The sequence below is a fragment of the Helobdella robusta genome, assembly GCF_000326865.2.
Source record: "Helobdella robusta unplaced genomic scaffold HELROscaffold_76, whole genome shotgun sequence".
NCBI classification, from domain to species: domain Eukaryota; kingdom Metazoa; phylum Annelida; class Clitellata; order Rhynchobdellida; family Glossiphoniidae; genus Helobdella; species Helobdella robusta.
In genome coordinates, this window is record NW_008705432.1 from 138,440 (window position 1) to 159,140 (window position 20,701).

The 20,701-nt window shown below is 32.9% G+C and overlaps 3 protein-coding genes across 3 annotated transcripts; 1 reads left to right on the forward strand and 2 right to left on the reverse strand.

Annotated features, from left to right (window-relative positions):
* Positions 1–674: 674 nt before the first annotated feature.
* On the reverse strand, positions 675–9,163 carry HELRODRAFT_181812 (hypothetical protein; the record flags this gene model as incomplete). The annotated part of the gene is made up of 22 exons (XM_009031596.1): positions 675–757; positions 816–1,329; positions 2,022–2,146; positions 2,917–3,000; positions 3,106–3,159; positions 3,298–3,329; positions 3,429–3,528; positions 3,833–3,953; positions 4,042–4,125; positions 4,219–4,264; positions 5,012–5,085; positions 5,216–5,287; positions 5,644–5,739; positions 5,819–5,846; positions 6,072–6,307; positions 6,482–6,550; positions 6,772–6,864; positions 7,122–7,254; positions 7,356–7,412; positions 7,676–7,734; positions 8,562–8,678; positions 8,951–9,163. 22 exons carry the CDS (start codon positions 9,161–9,163, stop codon positions 675–677), a joined length of 2,490 nt encoding a protein of 829 aa, XP_009029844.1.
* Positions 9,164–11,018: 1,855 nt separating this feature from the next.
* On the forward strand, positions 11,019–14,203 carry HELRODRAFT_181813 (hypothetical protein; the record flags this gene model as incomplete). Its single annotated transcript, XM_009031597.1, has 6 exons — positions 11,019–11,056; positions 12,003–12,098; positions 12,243–12,276; positions 13,495–13,631; positions 13,770–13,914; positions 14,147–14,203. 6 exons carry the CDS (start codon positions 11,019–11,021, stop codon positions 14,201–14,203), a joined length of 507 nt encoding a protein of 168 aa, XP_009029845.1.
* A 1,764-nt stretch (positions 14,204–15,967) lies between these two features.
* On the reverse strand, positions 15,968–19,981 carry HELRODRAFT_186172 (hypothetical protein). Its single transcript, XM_009031598.1, is given in 10 exon segments — positions 15,968–16,421; positions 16,432–17,084; positions 17,410–17,563; positions 17,900–18,029; positions 18,291–18,419; positions 18,512–18,669; positions 18,803–18,944; positions 19,046–19,088; positions 19,355–19,506; positions 19,850–19,981. The coding sequence occupies 8 exon segments, from the start codon at positions 19,470–19,472 to the stop codon at positions 16,894–16,896; spliced, it is 1,065 nt and encodes a 354-aa protein (XP_009029846.1). The 5' UTR covers positions 19,473–19,506; positions 19,850–19,981; the 3' UTR covers positions 15,968–16,421; positions 16,432–16,893.
* Between the last annotated feature and the right edge of the window lie 720 nt (positions 19,982–20,701).

Here is a 20,701-nt window from a genome sequence, read left to right on the forward strand (position 1 = left end):
CAGGTTAATTAATGCAGAGGAGGAATTCCATTGAAATTCAACTGTAAAAACCTTCTAAAAATGCAAAATGAAAATGAAACTCAGATCGGAGTTTATAAGAAAAGACTATCATACATGAAATAAAAAGCATAACACTAAATATAATAACAATAATAAACATAATAATTATCATTATATTTGTTTTAAATGTTTTCTTATTAAAGTTATTACATATAATAATAATAATAATCAAATTGTTACATATACGTAAGGCAAGCTTAGCTACAGAACAAGTGCAATCATTCAATTGTTGAATGAAGGCAGAGAAATAGTATGGCACGCTGCTGCAATTTTCACAAGAACTTTCGAACATGAAAGAGTAACAGTGAAAATCATCTGATGAACGTTCCCCAAACGGAAATAACAAGTTTTATAAGAAAATAAAAACAATGAATTATATGACAATAAAAATTTGATGAAACGGCGCTAAAGAATTAATGCCAATGAAAGTACTTTTAATGATATATACATACATCTGTGAAAACCAACCGACCATGGATAATCTGCAATAGAATTGAAACACCCGCAACTATTACCACCACCACCACCATCATTATTATTATTATTATTATTAAAGACCACAGTACAATTACCATCACCACCAACATCACAGCGGCTATTATGATTGGAGCAGTTCATTTTATGCAAATTATGATATTCCATATTAAACATATTATTATTATTATCGTTGTTATTCTTATGATTGTTACTGTTATTACTGTTATTATTAATATGATGATGATGATTATTATTAATATGATTATTATTTCTTGAACTTGAGCATGGAACGCTGTTACATCTGGAGGTACCGTGGCCAGCAAAGCTTTTAACGTCTTTGCCTCGAGGCAGAGATTTAGCTACCACCGAACCATCTTTATCATTTATACTATTATTATCGTTACTATTATTACTATTATTACTACTATTATTATTATTATTATTATTATTATTATTATATACCTTCTGTCTGCTGTATGGAGCTGACATGGTGCTGTGCCTGGCTCTGAAGTTGCTACTTTCGTTCTCGAAATTTATCAACCACACATCATCATTGTTGACACTTTTATTATTACTAATATTATTATTATTACTAATATTATTATTATTATTACTATTATTATTATTATTATTGCTGTTACTATTATCATTGTTCATTTTATTAGCGAACCCAGGCGCAAATTTAATACTCTTAGGATTCGGTGATGCGGTAGATGGTGATGATGACGACGACGAAGATGAAGCCGATGATGATGGCGGTATTGGGGGCGGAGTCATAAATGTCAGCTTTTTCTGTTGTCGTTGATGTTGTTGTTGACGTTGTTGATGTTGTTGTTGATGTTGAAGTTGTTGTTGAAGTTGATGTTGTTGTTGATGTTGTTGTTGAAGACATTAAACCATTGTATATTATTCAACCACGCATTATGTAAATGACAAAAAAAAAGAATTTTGTTACAAACATTTAAAATTTGATGGAATTATAATGATATTGATGATGACGATGATAATGACGACGACGTACGAAGTGCCATTAATGATTCAAATGATGAGAAAGATTTGAGATGCAAGATTCAGCTGAATAAAGTAGCTAGAGCCAAATAGAAAGAATGAAAGAAAAGAGAACAAAATTACTTTCTTCAACTTTTTATCCATCCATCTATCCATTTATCCAATCATTCTTTTATTCAGTCATTCTTTCGCTCATTCAATCAATCATGTAGTAAATGAAAGCAAAGAAAGCAAACCAAGCTGATGATGGTGACACATTCCTTTGGAAAGTAACCCTCTCTTCCTTCACACCTCCCCTATTAAATCGTCATTAACTTCATCAGCACCGTCTTAATCATTAGCATCATTTTCGTCATCCATCTCATACCCTAACACTTTAAAACCTCCATCAAACTTGCAACGTCATCACATCACGACCATCACCATTACCATATTCATCGTCATCGTCACCATCACCATCACCATCATCTACTAACCATCCACCATTTGACGTCATCGTCATTGATTAGATCGATGATGCTGTCTGCTTCTATTTTTAGCGGGTTTTTCTCGTTCGGTGGCATGGGAATTCCGAAGTACGAGCATAACACTTTCACTTTACCTATCAATTATAATTATATTACATATATTATATTACATTCTGCGTGTGCTAGTTAGTGGTGGTTCGACCTCGAAGATCAACTCGATTTCCATTATTTTCACGTAAAAAATTCGATATCGATATTTTTCAAATAAAAGTCAACTTAATAATTTGCATCTTACGTAACATTTTATTGACACAATTTAAAAATAATAAATGTTAATAACAAGTTAAAATGAGTATTAGAGCAAAGTTATGAGGGGAGGGAGGAACTAATTAATTATTCGACATTCCAGACGTTCTGACTTGAGCCGGCCCTCTCGTTCATTTATGACTGAATCGGACCTGGATGGAATCTGCCGAAAATGTAGCAGGCCCGAATGCCAGATACTTCCAAACCACAAAAGCTCTTTCTACTGGAAAGCGTGTTGCTTTATTGAGTGCAACAGATTCTTCATGAAAAACAGTTCAGCTCCTCTTCACTCTATTTTTTGGTGACTCAGATTTTTGATGTAGAACTTACAAACGACCAAAGTGTTACGTCAGTACGGCAGCGATGTTTTGCATCCTGTCAGGCCTATTTCTTATAATAGTTTTTCGATTTGAAATGGAGTTGATTTCAATTGTCGGTAGCATCAACTTGGCAGGAAGCTACCTGGCATGCATGAACCTTGCGAAATAAATCATCTCCATAACAAAAACAACCATGACAACTTCTACGGTAATAAAATAATAATAATAATCATCATCATAATCATAATCATCATCGTCTTCATCACCATCGTCGTAACCTTTCGTGAGTTTTTCAATCTGGCTGGCATTCGTGGAGGAATTCGTTCTCAAAGTTACTGGTTTCGGTGGCAAAATTGGAGGGCCTAAGGTGATGATGATGATGATGACGTCGTTGTCGGTGATGGTAATGATTATGTTGCTGTCGGTGATGATAATGATAATGACGACGACGATGATCGAGGCCATACCACTCATATCTTTGGCCTTTTCGATGCATTCTTTATGAACTATCATTCCTGTCTCTGCGTGAATAATAATAATTAATGATGAAAACTATTATTATTATAATTATTATTATTATTATTATAACAATCATGATTACGATAACATTTATTGTTACGTTGAAAATAATTATAACACCAAATGAGAGCCTAACTCACTAGCACATCTGTAGCCTTGATAGAAGACACCCCTGTCAATTAGCGATTGAAAAAGGTATAACTTATAATAAATAACCATAATTATAACCATAATTAAAACCATAATTAATAAATATTACAACGACAGTAACCTCAGTAGTTTCCGGCAGACGTCACAAATGGTTGCTTCATGGAATGTGGCCATCTCAAAATCATGCAGAGGGCTGTGGGCGAATGGTGGCGAGAAATTCTCTCTGGATCATTGAGTACATTTTATTTCATCGTTTATTTCATCTATCTATATTTATTCATGGTTCGAAAAGTTCAAAGTTGTCGTACTTCGATCTATTTCAATATTTCAACAGAATAAACCTTATTTTAGTCATTTGCATGCAAGAGTTCACCCATTCATGGATGGTACAGGAAGAAGTTTTTGGAAAAAGTTAAACTGTCATCACTTCAAACTACATACAGGCAAGCACCTATTCGTTCATTAATCTACTATTCATCCATCTATCTATCCATCATTTCATTCATTCATTTCATTCAGTCAAACCACTGAACTGAGCAAGTCTAATTGATTTGATCCAATTATTTCTAAGTTCCATAGTCTTGCAGCCAACAGTGTATGCATTTTCTCTGCTGGCCTCACCAAGAATGAAAGTGAAACCAAAATTCTGGTTTTTGCAAAGTTTAAATTAAGTTTAATCATTACCAGCATCGTCACCAACAAACAACAACAACACCATCATCATCAGTACTGACTCGTTCTTTTTCTTTGTAAGCCACATCTTCTACCTTGAAAGAAGAAACAGCAAACGCGTCTTTGAAGCTGTAATAATTCTCGCCCTATAATATAAAATTGTAATATTAATATTAATTACAACCGTAATTATTATTAATTATCAACACAACGTAAATAAATACAACCAAATTACATACCTTAGGCTTGCAGAGTAGAAGTACTTTATCAAACAAAAATGCATACCTGACAAGTTTTTGTAAAAAATTTACCATTCATAATACTTGGCACTAACATTTATAACACAACTTATCGTTGTTACAACTAGCATGTTATTTTGAAATGCTCAATCTCAATACCTATTTTTCGTTTTATGATCGGAATGCGCTTTTAGTTTCAGCTCGCCATCATTCAATAGTCTTCCATAATCTCTCAGCGACATATTTTCAGGCTGTATAAATAACCATATGTGTGTGTGTGCGTGTGTGTGTGTGTATATATGTGTGTGTTTTGTATGTTGTGTGCACATGTGATTTTCTTTAGAAATAGAGTTTAAACAATTAATGATGGCAATAATTAACAAAATAATCAAAATGATAATAATTATAAATAGCAATAATAATGATAATAATTATAAATAGCAATAATAATTATCATGATAATTATCATAAGAATGATAGCAAGGAGTAACCATTTGGTAGCCGCTTATGCTGTGTAAGGGGATTAAAAAAGAAATGAAATATTGTTAAACCATCGAGATCATCATCATCATCGTCATCATCATCATTATCATCGTCGTCATCATCATCATTATCATCGTCGTCATCACCATCGTCAACACTACAGACATGAAATCAAATCAATTCCTGGTAGACTTTGTTTGTATCCATGATCAGCTCCAGCATTATCATTGCAGCAATCATCATTAAGATGATTACTGTCATCATCAACAACACAACAACAACAACACAACAACAACAACAGCCCAACAACCTCTGTTCAATTTCCTCTAGTAGGAGGAGGGCTTCATTATCTCTCTTCACCTCATTAACATATAATGATAAATCCTTCGAGGAAATATAAAAAGTATAAATGTATGATGTGTGTGTGTGTATGTTCGTGTGTGTGTGTTTGTGTTCGTGTGTGTACGTGTGCATGTAGCGAACTACAGAGGCGTATAGAAGACTAGAAACCAACTTGTATTTCCTCCAGGGCTCTTTCTAGGCTCTTCCTCTCAACGTGCGTTCGTTCTGTGTTCTTTATTAACTCCTAATCAATCAATTAATTAATTAATTATTTAATCAATAAATTAAATTAATGAATTAATTAATTAATAGATAAATGGACAAGTAGTAGGTGAATGAAAAAATGATTGCTCGATTGAACAAATGAATGAATGAACATCATCATTATCTTCAGAACATAAAATTTGAAAAATAAAAAGAATGATTGATAAATTAAACAAATGAATGAATAAAGATCGTCACCCTCTTCATCACTACCACTACTATCATCATCATCATCATCACAATCGTTTTTGCAAACATCATTATCATCATCATCATCGTCGTCATCGTCATCATCGTCGTCATCGTCGTCATCGTAGTCACTACAACGGTACAAACCTTGAGGAACAGATGGTACTTGAGAATCCTCTGCATTGGTAGTGACAGCAAATCCCTCAGTTTAAATCGACCTTCATTGGCTGCTAACTGGCTCTCCTGATAATGATGATGATGTCATGATGATGTCATAATGATGATGATGATGATGATGACGGTAATGATTTATTTGTCGAACCTCAACTTTCTTCTGCACCTCTGGATCACTGGTGCACAATTCATCAAGCAGGTTTTGGGCTTCTAATAAGTTGGAGCAATATTCACCATACACCAGGAATCTGTTAGTTAATTGGTTGGTCGGTTGTTGGTTTGTTGGTTGGTTGATTGACTGACTGATTAGTTAGTTAGACGGTTGGTTAGTTCCTTTATTGACTGAATGGTTAAATGATTGATAGAATGACTGAATGAACGAGGAACGAAATATTCTAGACCTTTCTTTCCACGTAATGAAGCAATCAGGAATTGTCAAATGATTATTTACAACTGCTGAACCGGCAACAGTAACTGGCGAGGACGTCGAAGAAGCTGTTGCTGAAGATGCTGAAGAAGCTGTCGTAAATAAGCTACCAGCGGCTGCAGCTGCCGGAAAAAAGCCGCCAGTCGAACAGCTGTTAGCACAAGCTACGGAAAGATCTGCTTGGAAACCGCTGTGGATTGCATGCAGGCGCTGGAGCAAGTGTTGTTGTAGTGTTATTGTGAACGAATGGGTAAATGAATGAATGAATGAATGAACGAATGAATGAATGAATGAATGAATGAATGAATGGACCAATCCATCAACCAACTATATAAACAAACATACAGACAGACAAACATAAAGACAGAGAGACAGACAACGCACTTCGATACAGAGAAATATGGTTCTGTAATGATGCGGTTGTAATATGTCTTTTAATGGTTTCATGAAATACTGTCCAAAATTATTATTATTATTGTTATTTATATAATTATTATTTTCGTTATTATTATTTTTATCGTTCTCCTATTAAAACAATTTCGAAAAACTTTATCACTATTTGATCTCCATGAAAATTCATATTTTTGCCATCACTGCCCCCACAACGTCATCATCATCATCATCATCGTCCTCATCATCATCATCATCGTCCTCATCATCGTCCTCATCATCACCTCTCTTATCATATGTAACGCATCTATGAAATTTCTTTCAGTTACTGCTAGCTCTCTTATACAAAGCTCCCGTTTCGAACATGGCAAAGGGTCCTGATGATGATGATGATGACAGTGATGATGATGATTATGATGACGATAGTGATGATGATGATGATAATGATAGTGATGATGATAATGATGATGATAACGAAAATTGAGGCTTATGAAAAAATTTGAACCATCAAATCAAATCTATTAGTCAACCAACAAACCAAGCAACCATTTAACCATTTAACCAAGCAACCAACCAACCAACCAACCAACCAACCACAATCAACCAACAGGTCAACCACTAAACCAACCCTGACAATGGCAGCAGGTTGGAAGTCGACCAGTCTGCCATACACGTCCCCTTCAATTCGTTCCTTATTACACGAGAAATGTAAATCGTTGTTGTTGATGTTGCTGTTGATGTTGCTGTTCGGATGATGATGTCTGAAACTGTTGACGTTTTTGTAATAATCATCATCATTATCATCAACATCGTCAACATCATCATCATCAACATCGTCGTCGTCATCATCATCACCATCAGGACAAACTTATTCAATGTTACATCTGATAACATGGCTCTCTTTTTGGAACTGGCATAAAAGGGTCTGTATAAATAATTGGATAATAACTGACTATTATTAAATAATTGTTAATAAATTAATTGATGATTAATTAATTCATTCATTTATATATTTAGTTTAATAAAATTTTATTCAATTCAAAATAATCCATCCATCCATCCATCCAACTCATTCATGTACACAAAAAAACTATTTTGTCTCAACCAATCCTATATGTATTCATTCATTCATTCCTTCATCTATCCACTAATTCATCCATCCATCCACTTATCCACTAATTCACTAACTGTATGCCAAGGACATAGCAGCAGGTAGATTGGGATAACAATGATAATGTGTGGATAACCTGTTTAAACAAATAAAAATGACAATATTATTATTATTATTATTATTATTAATTATTATTATTATTATTATTATTATTATTATTATTATTATTATTATTATTATTAACAATCATCATCATCTTGTATGAGAAAACATCAAATGGACAAAAATTTAGCCATAAAAAGAGGCATCATTATCAGTATCATTACTCTAAACACAATCATCGTCATCATCATTACTACAATAATATAGTCAGTATTGATGTCAGTATTGATGTCATCATCATCAATATTACCATCATCATCGTCGTCGTCGTCATCATCATAATCACCACCATCAAAAGCCATTATAGATTTAAACGCTTGTTTAAACTGCTACATGCTGTTGTTATTGTATTACTACTAAAACTATATGTATAAAAAATGTGTACGTATGTATGTATGTGTGTGTATATGTGTGCATGTGCATAATGTACACTCACATACACAATTATTACCACTACTACTACTGCTGATACTAATAACTTACAAGACTCTAGTACTGAGAAATAAATTGAAAATTACAGTTTCTATTAAAGTAATATTAGCATTAAAAAATTAAATATTCATTTTGAAAAAGAAACAGCAATTGTAGCAACAACTTTAAAAGTAGTGGTAGAGTTTTTTTAGTAAATAAAAGTAGTTATAGTACTAGCAGAAATACCAGCAATAGAATTAGCATAAGCAGACCCATAGCAAATAGTAGTATAGCACAGTATAGTAGTATTTCTGACAGTATGACAGTATTTCTTTACAATTTTTACAACTAACTTTAGTTAATGTTAATCTAATGAACAGAAAAACAAACTTTGGGTATGTGGTTCATATCGTACAGATCGTTAGGATCAAAAAGGTCAGCCTCTCTTATTGCAAATGAATTTCTGCAAGCATGCAAGAATGCTCTAATGTTCTTTACACACGCACACTGACAGTTATTGAGTAGACAAGTGGGGAAGATTAAGGAAAAAATTAATTGTATCACTCTTTCTCTAGTTTAGATTATTTTTTTAATAAAATCTATTGAATGCAAATCAATTAAAATACTCTATTCTTTAATTTAGATATTATTATTAAATTAATTAAAATTAAATATTTGTTAATTAATAAATAAATTATTACTAATGATATGATTGGTTTCTTTCAGATCTTCATTTTTAGTTAGAAGTAAAAAATTAAATAATTGGTTAGATTACTAACTTTGGACATTTGTGGCTTGTGACAATAATCCTTTGGATCAATGGCTTTTGGCATGAGTTTGTTTGCCAGTTCACAGAGAAGAACACCATCTCTGAGCAAATCCGCGAAATCTAAAAGTTCGGCTGCTTCTATGGAAACTAATCTATGGTCCCCGGATATGATGTCGGTCCGGAACAGCCAGTCAATGCAAAGTTTCATGTCTTCCATTGACATTATTATTATTCTATTAATTTTAATATGTTGCCAGTGTGATAAAATTATTTTTTATTAAGGATTTCTACAAAAAAAAGATTACTAAATACACTCATTTTTGTTAACTAGATCAATGAAACATACATTTAATTAATTAATTAGAAGCAAAACATTGAAGAAGTTCGCCTGCTAAGTAGATAGTACGATGGTTAAACCGGCAACGTTAACGCTCGGTCGCCTGTTTGACTTCCTTACACTGGTACGTGCAAGGGGGGCCTATTTACCAAAATACAACACTTTTTTATGGGTTAAAGTAGGGATATGCAAAGAATCACAATTTTTCAACTTTTAATTATTTTCGGTCAATTTTATTTTTTTGAATTCATACCAAATAAAAGTAATTAATTACCACATTGAATAACAATTACAAAAAAATTAAAATTTTAACTTTTTAAATAAAAGCAATATTCCGTAATTAGTAAATATACGATCGTAACTTGACTCGATAAAAAAATCACCCTCCGACTTCCCTTCGGAAGTAAGCTCCTTGTTCGACCGTTGAAAGTGAGCGAAGGCCGTTATATTTATTCTAGTTATATGTATCAAGCAGTATCTTATTGAACAAAGTAGTATCATAAAATGAATAAAAATACTTTTTTCGAAAATTTAAAAAATTCTTCATTTGATTTCATTGCGATATCAATGAAGATGATTGTGACCTGACTAATTAAATAACATCAAATAAAATTTATTAAATAGGATGGGTAATTCATTGCGAAATCGTTGGAGGGAATGACGTCATGTTAACAGTAGTGCATGGTAGTTAATCAGCCGGTATAAAGGTTTTATTCAATCCTATCAAATAAATTTGACCAAATATCATAAGCAGGCAGAACTAAATAAAGAAATAGATATATATATATATATATATATATATATATATATATATACGTAGTTATAATACATATATTATATTACATATATATTATAACATATATATATTATAGTTATTTACACATTCAAATTGTACAATTGTGTATGGCGTAGTCTCAAATTATTTTGAATTCTCTCAGAAAATTTTAAATTTTTTACTATATAGGGTATTAGTTACTCTTATCAACAATTTAAAAAAAGTTTAAATTTGATTTCATCGCGATATCGATAATGATTTTTGTGACCTGGCTGATTAAAATGCATAAAAGAAAATTTTTAAAATAGGATGGAGAATTTGTTATGTTGGGATATTTGTATATAAAGCGAGCAAAATTTTATTATAAAAGCACTTATAAATCTACGCGTATTGGCTCAACTAGTTTTGGCTTGTAATGGGATGTTAAGCAAGGTGTTGTCTCAAACTATTTTAAATTCTCCCCGAATATAAAGCGAGCAAAATTTTAATATAAAAGCGCTTATAAACCTATGCAAATTGGCTTAGCTTGGCTTGGCTCGGATGTTAAGCAAGGTGTGGTCTCAAACTATTTTAAATTCTATATATATTCAAACTATTTTGAATTATATATATATATATATATATATATATATATATATATATATAGCACTGATTATTGTTGCTTTTATAATGAATTTATATTATATATATATATATATATATATATATATATATATGTATATAAGTATATATAAAAAGGGATAATTAATAAGATTATATCTTTATAAAGAAATATAGCAGAATCAACTACCCTATCAGAAAGTTTCGAAGGCGTTCGTTCGATGACGTCAATTTAGTACGGTTAGCATTGTAGTTAAGAATATATAATAGTGTAGTACCTACATTAAATAAGTTTTTTACTGATGTGAATGATTGAAATGATGAAAATGTATGATTGAAACGAGTATAAATAAGAGCTGAGACGACATGAAAATCAGATCAGGCATTCTGCCTCGCTTGAAGCAGTTTGTCTGATCTCATTTATTTTATTTTTATAATTTTTTATTTTTATTTATTTTATTATATAGAGTTATATAGAGTTTGCATGTCTGTGGTTTGTGTGTTTGTATGTTGTATTTTTTTTATATTTTAGGTGGGTTCTTTAGCGGTTGCTCATGCATACATACATGCATCATGTTTGTTTGTGTGGTAGTATTTTATGTTCTGTTTTACTCTTTTTTCTCTTTCTTCATGAGTCTTGAGTTAAGTTAATGAAACATAGGTAGGTGAGATTAAAAATTAATTTATTACATAGGTAGGCTAGGGCGTAAGGTAATTTAGTTACATAGGTAGGTTAGGGACTTCTATTCTTTAACTCTACTTGGTGGTGTGTTTTTTGTTTTGTTTCACATTATACATATAACAGGTACGCGGTGGTTCCTGGTTTAAGTGGGATTTTTATCGATTGAATGTGGTAGTATGGATGGTTATATAGAGTTATATAGAGTTATATAGAGTTATATAGAGTTATATAGAGTTATATAGAGTTATATAGAGTTATATAGAGTTATATAGAGTTATATAGAGTTATATAGAGTTATATAGAGTTATATAGAGTTATATAGAGTTATATAGAGTTATATAGAGTTATATAGAGTTATATAGAGTTATATAGAGTTATATAGAGTTATATAGAGTTATATAGAGTTATATAGAGTTATATAGAGTTATATAGAGTTATATAGAGTTATATAGAGTTATATAGAGTTATATAGAGTTATATAGAGTTATATAGAGTTATATAGAGTTATATAGAGTTATATAGAGCATAAATCCTATATAGATACCTTTCTTTAAGGTTCTTTTCTTTGCCGACCGGTCGGCTTCTTTGCGTTTCTCTATTTTCATTTAATTAATTGAATAAATAAGATTTTTCCATTCATTTAGGTTCATTCAGGTTCATTCATTCAGGTTGAAGCTTCCAGAGGAGTTCATCGTGGATCAGAATGGTTGTGATGTCACGCTACGTTTGTTCATTCAGTGGCAAAGAATGCACGCCTGGCTGGGGTTCGTTTTACGGTTTCATTGCGGTTCCTTTTTTGCCAGTTGGCTGGCTTTTCCGGTTGGCGAGTTTCAGCCTGGCTTGTTTCTCTATTTTCATTTAAATTAATTAAATAATAGAAATTTTTTCATTTTATTCATTTCATTCAGGTTGAAGCTTCCAGAGGAGTTCATGATGGAAGATGTCAGGCTACGTTCATTCATTCAGTGGCAAAGAATACACGCCTGGCTGGGATATGTTTTATTCTGTTTTCTCTGTTTTTCTCTGTAATTTAACAATAGGTAAGAATGCTTACACGCACACACGCACACACACACAATTACATTAAGTAGCTATATAGGTAGGTTAGATAGGCATAATTTTAATTGTAGGTAGGATAGATAGGAAGCATCCAACACTAATGTAGTTGAATAGGTAGGCGCGTAAGTTTATCGCTTCTATTTTTTCCTTGCACCCACATTACACGCATCAGCGTATTACACACACAAATACACGCATAAACACATATGTTAGTATTTGAGCGTAATTTTATTTTCATTACACATTCTAATTTATTATTACTAAGGTTGAGAGTAATTTAATTTCATAGGTAGTTAAGAGCAATAATGTAATTCTAGGAACAATCTTGTAATGTAAATTAAAACGCTGTAAGTGTATCGATAGGTAGATTAATTATAAGTTTTACATTATTATTATTATGTTGGAGCCCAAGGCATTACGTAGGTGGTGGGGTGGGTGCCGATTGGCTAAATGAATTGGGCTCTTGAGTTTTGTAATTTTAGGTAAGCTAGGACCGTAATGTAATGAATAGGTAAGTTAAGGCTACGGTGTAACACATACTCATTAATAGATTTAGGGTTTAAGTTTTATATTATTATTACTAAGTTGGAGCCCAAGGCATTACGAAGGTGGTGGGGTGGGTGCCGATTGGCTAAATGAATTGGGCTCTTGAGTTTTGTAATTTTAGGTAAGCTAGGACTTAATTGTAATGAATAGGTAAGTTGAGGGTACGATAGCCGATTGACTCTTGATTTCAAAGTCTTTTGCCTGAGGTAAGCCTTGGTGGCCAGTGGTGAACCGGCAATGGTTTACTATCCGGACGGCAATGGTTTACTATCTGCACGGTAATGATTTACCTTGCGGCACGACCATAGTCTACTACCCGCACGGCTTCCGGACGGCAAATGGTTTACTATCCGCACGGCAATAGTCTACTATCCGCACGGCAATGGTTTTCTATCCGGTGCCCTGGCTGTCGGTGAACCTCTGTGCAAGGAGGGAGAATGAAGGGGGATTTTCGACTATCGTACCATTAACAATTTTATATAGATTAGTTAAGGTAATTGAATAGGTAGATAGGATTATTTTTATTAAGCAATTTGAGATGCACGCACCGCTAAGCTTTCTGGTGAGAATCTTCTCTTTATCTTTACGGGCCGTGTTTCAACAACAATCTCGAGGAGGACTGGCACCAGTTTTGGAGGACAACGTAGGAACAGGAACGCATTCAACATTCTGCCTTTGTCAAATGGGCGACGGTAAGTTTTTGTTTACATTTTACTCTCTTTATTATTTTAAAATATTATTTATTTGACATTATATTCATTTTATAATTTTTTGATCCTAAGATTCTAACATTCATTTACTACTACGCAAATAAAAAAAATTGTCTACAGAATGATGAGAGGTGGGCAGTGGTGGGAGTCAGCACGTTTCAAATGGTGGTCTCATGATGGTGGTGTAGGAAGAATCAGCTCGTTGGCTGGTCGACTGACACTCTGCAGTTCGGATGACATCTTGTGTGCCGACCAGATGATGGTGGTCGGTGCAATGGATAACAGTAACGACGATTTTTGAAGTATGGTTTAGTTTCTTTTTTTTATTTTTCTCATTTATTTATTCATTTTATCACTATCTTTCAAATTATTCCACCATTAATTGATTCATTGATTCATTCTATTCATTCATTAAATCATTGATTGATTAATTAATTAGTTAATTCAATCATTCAGCTGGTTTACCAACACGCTAATTAAAAATAACTTGTCTACAGAATGATGAGAGGTGGGCTGTGGTGGGCGTCAGCACATTTCAGACGGTGGTCTCATGATGATCGTTCCGATGACAATTTGAAGGTAATGTTAGAGGGAAATTTGTTTTTGTCCCATTGTATAATTGAAAGTACTCGAATTTGAAGAAAGGATTGAGTGTCATCTCAGTATAAGTTGCCTATTTTTTTCCAATGGCTTGTTTTTTATTTTTAAGAATTAATTTTTTTTCAATTTATTATTTTTCAGTATCCGGTCAAATTCATTCCGTCGATGCGTGTCAGATGTTGGTCGGTGCAATGGAGGTTTGTCCGTAGTGAGTCAAGAAGTTTCTGGAGAGTAAACGCGCGCACATTTACACACACACACACATCAATACAACACACGCATACACAACATCCATTCATTCAGTGTCGTTGTTGTTGTTTCTCTTCAACTTTCTATTTTCTTTACCGGACTTAATTTAATTCCTAGGTAAGTTAGGGATTGAGATAAGTTGAACAATCGTAGGTAGGCTAGGGCTTAACATTAGTTAAAAGTTTCAAGTAAAATAAAAAGGCTGAAATGTGTAAAATAAAATACCTAAAACAATGTAAAATTCCAAAAACGTAAAAATACAAATTTGTAGGTAGGTGAGTTGAGTTAATGATTATAAGTAAGCTAGGGCCTTGAGAGTAATTTAATTGTAGGTAGGTGACTGACTACTATTCTTGCCACTTCTTACTAGTTTATTGTTATGTGTTTGTTTGTTTTCGCTTCACAGCACCACACAACAAAACAAACTACATTTTATTCTCGTCGTCGCCTTAAATTTTACCTTTTAGATCAATCTTTTTAAAAATGTCTATTTATTTATTAAATGTTGAATGGTTTCTTGTTTTTTTAGTTTGATTATATAATTTTTGGATATTTCTTGATTTACTTTGTATATATGCATGTATAAATAATTACTGTTTGGTATGTTGATTTAGCCATTATGATATGCCGTGAACTGTCCTTACCTGGATTGTTATTCTTTGAGAACTACTAAGGAGTGTGTATAATAACAATGGATAATAATTATTTTTTATCAGTCGATATTTTGTTACATTTGTTTGTTTAAAATTTGAATTTTTTTAAAAATTTAAGTTTTTACAATTTTAATTAACCATCACTTTTCGTTTTTGAATGATTTCAAATAAAAGCAACTATTGTGTTTTTCTTTCTTTACTAAAATCTCAAAATTGTTTGTAGATCTGTACGGTTAAGTGTTTGTTCGAGTTTGAACGAGCCTTGCAAATATTTATTAATTTTTTTCGTTTTTATCACAATTCGTTCGTTTGTTTGGTTCATTCAATTTGCCTCATTGATTGGTTGATTGAATGAATGGTTGATTGATTGATCTCACAGTATTGTACATACGAAAAAAATCCGATTAAGTAACCTACGGCTTTGGTAGCAATCAAACCAAGATGATGATGATGGCAGACAGACAGACAAACCGACAGACAGACAAACCAACACACATGCCATACAAACAAACCGATAGCAAGGCACAAACCATATAGATGATATCCTTGAGGTACTCCATGCTAGAAACGTACAATCAATATATAATATTGATTAATATGGTTTTCTGTAGGAAAAATGTTTTAAATAAATCAGTAGGAAAAATGTTTTAAATAAATCAATAGAGCCATTCTACAACATTTTTGTCAATTTGTCTAGAGAACAAAGTTGGCTTACCAAAGCGTATGTTGGCTAGCGGGACGAGTGTAGACATAGCTTCAGTGGCTTACTGGGTTTCATAAGTACTTTATTGAAACGTTCTTTTGTTTAAATACCGATGAAAATTAATCAACGTATTCATTCGACATCTATGGCTCGTTAATTTGATTGACAATTTTGCTTATTGTCGCAAATAAGAAGTATGTAAAAAGCTATTATTATATTTCTTTCTTTTAATTGTATATGTTGACGTTGGCGTACACAAGGTTTAACTGTATATATACATACAGATATATGTATATATATATATATATATATATCATAGTTATATAAATATATATATATATATACACATCTGTACATATATTCATTCATATAATATAAACGACCCAATACAAAAATACGGCTATTGTCTTTTAGTATAGAAAAATATTTAACTAATTAATAATACTTTGTTCAAAAATACCCATATACATGTATAGAAATACATACATACATATATATATATATATATTACGCATATATATGCTGGTAAAAGACTATAATTAATGCATAATTACTTCATATATATATATATATATATATTAATGAACGAAACATTATAGAGAAAAGTGAACAGTAAATAACACCAATATGACATAATTATTTCAGACATCATATTTCAAAATGTTCATTGCTGATACATCAAAATAATTAATTAATTAAAAAATAATAAAAGAACGATGAAAGAATGCAAAAACAATAGAAAAATGAAAAAAAAAAGAAAAAATATTTATAGATGTAGAGATCGAAAATTTGATGTTTCAAAAGTAAACTGACTGATATGTTAGGAAAGTTAGGCACAAATTCATTCACTTTAATCAGTTTTTATCATAATCATAATATTCACCATCTCCGTACAATCAATCATTATCATAACTGCTACAGTCATCAACATTACAAACCTAATCACGACAATAATAACCATAACAAGCATAACGGCCACAATCACCACCAGAATCATATTCGCCAGAATCATAACGGTCATCATCACGGTCAGAACACCTCAAAAGAGCCCACAACTCTTCAAGTTGTTCCTAATGATGATGTCAGTAACAGATACGAGAACGAATTGGATGTTGTTGGTGTCGGTGGCGCACGTGAAATGGACGTAGATCTCCTTCACTTCCAGCCGCGTATTCAGCTGCTCGAACTTCGACTGGATGAACGCACCACAATCCTCGTAAGTGCTCGGACCTGTTGTTGTTGTTGCTGCTGCTGTGTCTATCTACATGCTTGCTCGCTCTCTATTATGTCTATTATGATGCTCTTTTTGGTCACGGTTATCGTCGTCGTCGTCAATTTGACCATTCTCTCAAAGAGTGCTCCGCCAGGCGGCTGTCCGCGGACCGTGCCAGTCCGCGGACAGCAGTCAAAAATGTCTGAAATTAATCAACGAAACTCGAGATCGGACGCGATAAAAAAATTCATTAAACGTTTTTCGACGTTAAAGTTTTTGAAATAATTTTTTGGAGCGGAGCACTGATCTCTAAATCATCGTTACCATCTCAACCAGCACTACCTTTGTAGTCGGGAAAGCAAACAGTGAGCGGCGAATTATGAATTTTCTCAGCAAATAGATCTTTTTTATTGAGGAATAATATGATGGAGGTCTTTTCAAACCACTTCGTACTACAGATGCTGTGGAAGAGGTTCATACTTTCTATCATACGGTTCTGAATTACGATGGCGTGATGAGTTAAATAAAATGAATTTAAATAAAATGAATGAATGAGTAAAATAACTGAGCCGGTAAGTAAAATGAATGAATGCATGAATGAATGAATGGTTAGATTGATGAATAAATGAATCGTGTGTAACCAATAAACAAGCAAGCAAAAACGAAATCATTAGTCAACCCAGTATATTTAAAAAAATTAGATCCTAGAAACAAGTACAATCATAAGCACAAGAACAGAAACAAAAAAAGTGAACAGAGATCCAACAAAAATAAAAAACATAAACAAAGAATCAGCAAGCATAAACAGAAAAACAAAGACACAAAAGCATACAACAGTATGATCTTCGTAGAGTACAAGATCATATTCACTCAAAGCCACGAGAAATATTATTGCCGTCACACCCTCGAAACAGTGAATCCACTTTTTACGCTCCGACCTCTGACCCCCGATGTCAAAGATTCTAAATATTTTAGATTTATTTTTCTGTTAAACTGACAATTGATGCAGAAGCAACATCATAAATTACAATTTTTAAAATCAAAGTTTTAAAAAACGTTCCTTGTACGTCTTTTACATCAGAGAAAGAGAGAGAGAGAAAAAGAGAGAGAGAGAAAGAGAGAGAGTGAAAGATTCTTTTCATATAAAGAGGATTGAAAGAAAGAGGAAGGAAGCAAAGTAAAACGAGAGAGAGAGAGGAGATAGAGGGGAGGGAGACACAAACTTGAAGGTTACTCCTCTCAATTTGTACGTCATCTCAACAATTCCTGTTGTCTTGACTCTTGTCCTGAGGACATCCTGTGTTGTCGGGATGTAATTTTCCTGACTGATTCGATCCAACGAGTTTAGAAAACTGTGTGTTTTATTTTAATGTAGTCAAGACAATAATGACAAAACTTTCTTCATTATAATTAAATTTAATATCATATTTATAATAATAATTACTATTCAGCGGAATCATTGAGTTGATAGCACTTGGACTGCTTAAAGCAAAGTTGGAGATTTGGATCGAGCCACAACCTCTTCATGATTTTTGCAAGGTCCATGTTCAAATCAACATCCTCCTTCTTCTCAACCAACTCGAAAAATAATCGTGCATCTGACTGATTGATTGGTTGAGTGAAAGTGATTGGCTGATTATGTGAATAGAAAAGTTGTTTGTCATAGGGTGATTGGTTGGTTGGATATTATATAAAACACGCATCCACACACACACACGCACACACGCACACATACAATTCTTTCAGGATCACTAAAGGTCAACTTAAGTCCTCCCAAAGCCCTCAACATGGCAATCAAACTCTGAATGGTGTTGTTGTGTACGACCACTTTGTACGATAGGCACTCTTCTATCGAGTAACCATTCTCATATATGATTCTGATGATAATAATTTATGCTAATTAGGCAAATGTCATGATGAACATACAAATAAATGATGAGTTTGTTAATAAATTATGCAAATTAAATTGGCAAGCTACTTCATCTGCTTTAGGAAGGTACTCTTTCCAGATTCACCAGCTCCTGTTAATAAATAATTCATAAATTTAACAGTGAAAAAAAAATTTTTATTATTAATGTTACTATCTTTACCAATAGAAACAGAGGAAATAAACCTTCTAGATGTAAAGAACTAAATCTCCATGGAAACAAATTAAAAGGCACATCAAAATACATGAATCTATACATAAACCCAGACCAACAAACCCACTAGACAAACAAGCCCAGACAAACAAGCCCAGACAAACAAGCAGACAAACAAAGACATGCACAGAGACAGACATACAGACCCAATAGTAATAATTTAATATGTTGGGATTGTGACTCGGCATCCATCTTCAGCCTCTGGTCAATCTGTTTCGACCTCACTGAGGCTTCTTTTTCTTCCTTGCTCGACAGACAACCCATCTGATGAATCAAATTGGCCAGTCGTGTTAGGCGGCTAATAAAATAAAAAAAAGTATATGATCAAAATAAATAAATTTATGAACAGCAACTCTCTCTCTCTCAAAGTCTCAACAAGGTTTTTAAAAAAGTTTTGGCAACAAGTTTAAAATACAAAAAACACACAGAGAACACATATATAATCGAATAATGGAATAAAATGTATAAAAATATAAATTATCCATAACCGAGGCAACAATTTGCGGTCCATTTGAATTGAAATTATAAAATAATTCTGATTTCTACGTTTTTATAATAATATAATTCATTTCAGTCTCATCCCCATTTGCATTTTAATAAAAAAAATTAACAAAGATAAAGGGACAATTAGTGAAACTAACAAATATTTGTCCCAAACTGAACGCTCGAACTAAAATTTTGAACGAAACAAGCGAATAATAAACTGATTTTTTATAATTTATCTTATAATAAAGTATAAACCGTAAAAAATTCGTAAGCGACAACGATGTGCGCCAAGAAATAAAAAGTAAGTAAGACGTTTAATGAGCTAAGGTTATCTCTAATGTACAGAGATCAGCAGCTAAATGCTTTAACTTAACAAATAACAACGTCCTAAAAGCTCTTTCTGGTATACCATTTGCCATTTGGTTAGGACAAAGAAACACTACTTCATACATATAAACTATCGGAATGCCAGTGCTCGAATATGCATGCCCAGTCTGGGCTCCAAGCACTTCAAATACCTTTAACCCGCCTACAAAAAACTTTCCATAATGCTTCCCTTCGTACCAACACAGGTTGTCACGATACGTTCTCGTAAAATTAAAGAAACACTTCGATGAAAATATAACTACACAATTCAAGTTATACTTCAGACAAACAAAAGTAGTTAGAAGCTCTATTCATTTGTATCAAGCAAGAGTTTTACTCAATGGATGGCCTTCTATCATACCTACAATAAATCATTCCGAACAAACACTACCAAGATCCGTTGGACAAACACCTGCAGAATTCGGTCCAGCTTTAGCATCCTTTACAATGGCTACAAATCAGAATTTAGCACCAACGATACCTACTTGTTTTGCCATCTCCACCCAGACAATGTGGCACGCCTGCTCGATCGCATTAACAACCTTACGCAATAAACATTTGGAATCGGAAAAATCCCACGAAGGGACATGACCAAATCACCGCAGACGGTGTTGCCGGCATTCGTCCTTTATATCATCTAA